Below are 5,561 nucleotides of genomic sequence, written 5' to 3' on the forward strand. Positions count from 1 at the left end.
ACGTAGAGTGTGATCGAAAAAAGGCGCCCCTCGAAATTTCTCAGCGTACGTAAATATCAGGAAGGCTCAGGTACCAAGCTCCCTAATGGGAAGATTCGAAGATCTCGATGAGCTCTCTTCAATGGAAGTTGACTCAATTGCATACTCTCCATACTCGACAAGCTATGACCATATGGAGAAAGCCGTATATAGGAGAATGTGCTGGCAGATTTCATTTCTGCAGAGTTTCCGTGGTCTATCGATGGTCCAACTTAGCAATATGCAACGATATTTCATCATTTGGCATTGGAACGGTAAACTTGGTTGGGGCGCCTATGCCATCGTGCGTTCAACTCGGCGATATGCAACGATATTTCATCATTTGGCATTGGAACGGTAAACCTGATTGGGGCGCCTATGCCATCGTGCGTTCAACTTGGCGATATGCAACGATATTTCATCATTTGGCATTGGAACGGTAAACCTGGTTGGGGCGCCTATGCCATCGTGCGTTCAACTTGGCGATATGCAACGATATTTCATCATTTGGCATTGGAACGGTAAACCTGGTTGGGGGCGCCTATGCCATCGTGCGTTCAACTTGGCGATATGCAACGATATTTCATCATTTGGCATTGGAACGGTAAACCTGATTGGGGCGCCTATGCCATTTTGCGTTCAACTTAGCGATATGCAACGATATTTCATCATTTGGCAATGGAACGGTAAACCTGATTGGGGCGCCTATGCCATTTTGCGTTCAACTTAGCGATATGCAACGATATTTCATCATTTGGCATTGGAACGGTAAACCTGGTTGGGGCGCCTATGCCATCGTGCGTTCAACTTGGCGATATGCAACGATATTTCATCATTTGGCATTGGAACGGTAAACCTGATTGGGGCGCCTATGCCATCGTGCGTTCAACTTGGCGATATGCAACGATATTTCATCATTTGGCATTGGAACGGTAAACTTGGTTGGGGCGCCTATGCCATCGTGCGTTCATTTTGGCGATATGCAACGATATTTCATCATCTGGCATTGGAACGGTAAACCTGGTTGGGGCGCCTATGCCACCTATGCGAACTGCAGAAAGTTGGACCATGGATCGACGCAAATACTATGAAATGGAATCTGCCCCCTCTCTCTCCGTACGGCCTTCTTAGTCCCGTTATAGCTCAGCGAATGTTGAGAGTATGGAGGTTGACCAGCATTGGAGAGAGTTCGCCAAATGCTTCAAAATAGTGGCAGAATTCATCTGATATTCGCATGCGTTGAGAACTTACGGGTAAGGAGTCCTTCTTTCTCGATCACTCTGTGTATTCCTTCAACACTCAAAACAAGTGTCATTCACAGTAGCCATCAGTTAAACCAGTGTGCTGCGTACGGCTTCCTCAACAGTATCTCAATACTCGGCTCGAGATCAACAAGCACCTTTCAGTTGAAGAACCTCCCCCAAGAATGATGGTCCTCTTCGTTTATCACCGTGGTACCATCTCGCATGTATTCGCTTGTTCCACATCCCCGAGGGGGTTGAGCAGGGGAGACACATGGTGTAGGATGAGTGGTGTAGCACACATAGTATGTCTGTGGTCATTGTATCATAGCCTAGCTTAGTAATGTCTGGGCTACTTGCTGAGTTGTAATAAGTTGGATCATCACTCTGATCAACTGTTGAGTTAGCCCGGCGGCTGCTCCAATAATAGCGAAGTAGGGAGAGAGTCTCGACTTACGATGGTGATCATCAGGGCGCAACTGATCAACTAAATGGATGCTTCTATCGAACCCGATACGATTACCCCCCCCCCCCCCTCCCCCTGCGCGAAGAAGGGAGGAGGCTTCTAATCTACGCTCACTACCCTCACCCATACCGGCTCCACAACAACAGACAGACAAATTAGCGCCAGTCGGGATCACCCTAGGGAGCAACAGAACCGTGATAAATGCAGACAGGGATAGTAATTGAAACTTTGCCCCTTGGAACACCACTGCATAAGAGAGGAGCAACGAATATAGTGTGACCACGTTAGGTCAAGTCGAAGCTCTCCCCAGTAAAGTTGAAGACACAATTAGCGTCTATTTCGCCACAAGTGACCGGAGTTGCAGAGGAATGGACGATACTGATCGACCGAACTCTTCAAATGGTCCTTGTTTCTGCCAGCGATCCGGCGACCCCATTACTGTCGTTTATGCAGCACAGTTTAGACGCATACACCGTAGGTACCAAGCCCAGTGGATTAGTGAGAATTGAGGAAAATCTCGGGGGAAATGGACGGGCTCGTTTAGCCCGTGACGAACACGGGTAGCTTAGTCCCGCGTTATGTGGTCTCAAGTGACCATCAGGTATAACATCACTGTTGTTTGAATCGCAGGAACATTCTCGTGTGATCGGTCGGTTCGACAAGACCAATACCCAATATACGCATCCTATACTCTGCATCTAGAGTGCAGTCGAGCATACAAGAGATGCGAGGCACTGAACTCAATATACGTATGAGACCCCGTGGCGCAATGGAAACGCGTCAGTTTTCGGAGCCGGATGTTGCTGGTTCAAGTTGTTCTACGTATGATTTAGGAGGACGTCATTGACTAATAGGCTCCTACTAGCGCTATGAAACCTTCCGCTGGATCGCACACTACTTCTGGGCGTGCACAGTAGCGTAACGAGAATATGCTGATACCTTGCGCTAGAAACAACTCGTTTGAGGCAGGATAAGGCTTCTGGGCTCAGGCCAGTAAGGGCTTGTGGCAGAATCTGGGATGGTTGCGATTGAATTGTTCCGTCGGTCTCCTCTAGGAGCAGTCCCCTTACCTCGAGACGTTGAACGGTTGGAAGGAGAACGCTCTCGAGGCCAGAGGCATTGAATTCAAATAAGGAGAAGTCCAAGCCGATCTAAGACAGATAACTGGAACCTGTTTTTTATCGGTCCCACCCAGTGATTCTCCGAGGCACACACCCTCGAATAGCGATATCGCAGAGAACTCCAAGAGTACGAAATGCTGTGCGGATCAGAGGCCAATGACGCTGAGCTGTCCGACAGGCACCGTGAACTGCGTCGGATAGATGCATAGGGTTTGGGGATGCCACGGTGATGTGCACCGACGGAGCCAATATCCACCTGAGCAGAGCTACACTTTAAGTATTGATTTCCTGTAGTATTGCGATGTTTGTGAAGCAAGCTTCGATGCGGATGATGCACCTTTCCACTATCGCAGCGGACCAGTCCTGCTCGTTTTAATTGTCTGTGTCGTCCATATCTGAGATATGGAAATCTGATACCTCTAACGGCGCGGCGTCAAACAGGACGTGGAGAACATCAGGCAAGTGTATACTTGAGCGAGGAAGAGAATGTGACCTACCACAAACTCTCGTCGACAATGACCATTACCTCATCATATATTCACCGATGAAGGGCTTCTGTCGAACGAAGTGAAGTCGGAAACGGTTCAATCGAGTTCCACCCGAAGGTTGTTTCATCGATAGCAAGGGTGGCATCAAGATGTTCATCAAAAGGTTGGGCACTACCACACATTCCTATTTCGGCCACCAAGTAGACATAGAAAGAAGAAATCGTATGAGTGAAACCCGATTGGATATTCATACGGTAATCATCATTCCCTCTGATGCGGGAGCCTTCCGAGGTCGGGATATGGCGTCAAATATCCCCCAGCAGGCCTTCTATGATACCTGCCCGCAGAGCTTCATATGTCGTGTCGCTAAATAGTGCAAATCCAACCCTGACGTTGCAATGGTGAGGAGCAATAGTAAGGTCACTTACAAGGTAGAGAAGTATATGACAAATTATGTAAGTTGAGACCGTAGGAGAACGCGTGGTCGGTTATCAACCAAATCCCGATGGGACGCTGAGAACTAGACTGACTAATCTCGATGCTCGATAAGATCAATTAGCTTATGCCCAAGAGGTTTATCCTAAATAAGAAATGTTGAACTGTCAGCCTGTGATAAACAACTGTGTCGCGAGATACAACTCTCACGGTAGCGAAATTGGAATTTAAACGCGCTGTGATATAAGACGTTCCCTCTTCTGAATGATCATCTTTGCCATCATGATTAATAAATGAAAACCATTGCCCTCCGGTATCGGCAACCAAGTGGAATTTGCCTCTGCCAACGTTGCAATTCTTCCCCGCAATTTGTCGATTGGAGTTACTTCAATCGTTTCGATGGAATTTATCTTCCTTCCACTTGCTCCTGCGAGGTTGAGTGTACTCCTTCATATTATGGAGTGGCATAGCCGCCCCACCCGACAGAAATGATTTTCCTTCCACTTGCTCCTGCGAGGTTGATTGTACTCCTTCATATTATGGAGTGGCATAGCCGCCCCACCCGACAGAATTTATCTTCCTTCCACTTGCTCCTGCGAGGTTGATTGTACTCCTTCATATTATGGAGTGGCATAGCCGCCCCACCCGACAGAATTTATCTTCCTTCCACTTGCTCCTGCGAGGTTGTTTGTACTCCTTCATATTATGGAGTGGCATAGCCGCCCCACCCGACAGAATTTATCTTCCTTCCACTTGCTCCTGCGAGGTTGATTGTACTCCTTCATATTATGGAGTGGCATAGCCGCCCCACCCGACAGAATTTATCTTCCTTCCACTTGCTCCTGCGAGGTTGTTTGTACTCCTTCATATTATGGAGTGGCATAGCCGCCCCACCCGACAGAACTTATCTTCCTTCCACTTGCTCCTGCGAGGTTGATTGTACTCCTTCATATTATGGAGTGGCATAGCCGCCCCACCCGACAGAATTTATCTTCCTTCCACTTGCTCCTGCGAGGTTGTTTGTACTCCTTCATATTATGGAGTGGCATAGCCGCCCCACCCGACAGAATTTATCTTCCTTCCACTTGCTCCTGCGAGGTTGATTGTACTCCTTCATATTATGGAGTGGCATAGCCGCCCCACTCGACAGAATTTATCTTCCTTCCACTTGCTCCTGCGAGGTTGTTTGTACTCCTTCATATTATGGAGTGGCATAGCCGCCCCACCCGACAGAATTGATCTTCCTTCCACTTGCTCCTGCGAGATTGATTGTACCCATTGATATTATAGGCTGGCATAGCCGCCCCACCGGACAAAGTTGATCTCCCTATCATGTGCTCCTGCGAAATTGATTGTACTCCTTCATTTTATAGGGTGGCATAGCCGCCCCACCCGACAAAATTGATCTCCCTATCATGTGCTCCTGCGAAATTGATTGTACTCCTTCATTTTATAGGGTGGCATAGCCGCCCCATCCAATTCACTAAAAGGTCCCATAAGGTGTAAAGACGACTCGACAGTGTTATAATATTTGTCCCTCATCATGAGGGGATATTTACACTCGGGTAGCCGAAATGTAGAAAAACCAACGCGAATTAACTAAAGGAGTTTCCTTATTGTCATCAATACGTCTTGTTGAGCGTGTACCTATTCCCCCCTTCTCTGATCAGAAGGTCACTTTCGACCAAACAACAGCTGCTTTCAATACACCAACATCAAACAACATGTTCTACGAGGAGTAATTGTGTATTATTCGTCTACGATAACACGCACGGTTTCTTCTGACCTTCCC

The 5,561-nt window shown here is 47.7% G+C and overlaps 1 protein-coding gene across 1 annotated transcript in view; it reads right to left on the minus strand.

Moving 5' to 3' along the window:
• Positions 1-4,156: 4,156 nt before the first annotated feature.
• Pmar_PMAR019088 (hypothetical protein) overlaps positions 4,157-5,561 on the minus strand; it is a gene marked incomplete at both ends in the record, with an annotated part of 8,966 nt that continues 7,561 nt past the window's right edge. The window contains 2 exons of the mRNA XM_002780143.1: positions 4,157-4,279; positions 4,913-5,026. Of these exons, the coding sequence (XP_002780189.1) occupies positions 4,157-4,279; positions 4,913-5,026 (237 nt within the window). The remainder of the gene's footprint in view (positions 4,280-4,912; positions 5,027-5,561) is intronic.

The sequence above is a fragment of the Perkinsus marinus genome, assembly GCF_000006405.1.
Source record: "Perkinsus marinus ATCC 50983 genomic scaffold scf_1104296944428, whole genome shotgun sequence".
In the NCBI taxonomy this organism is placed as follows: Eukaryota; Perkinsozoa; order Perkinsida; family Perkinsidae; genus Perkinsus; species Perkinsus marinus.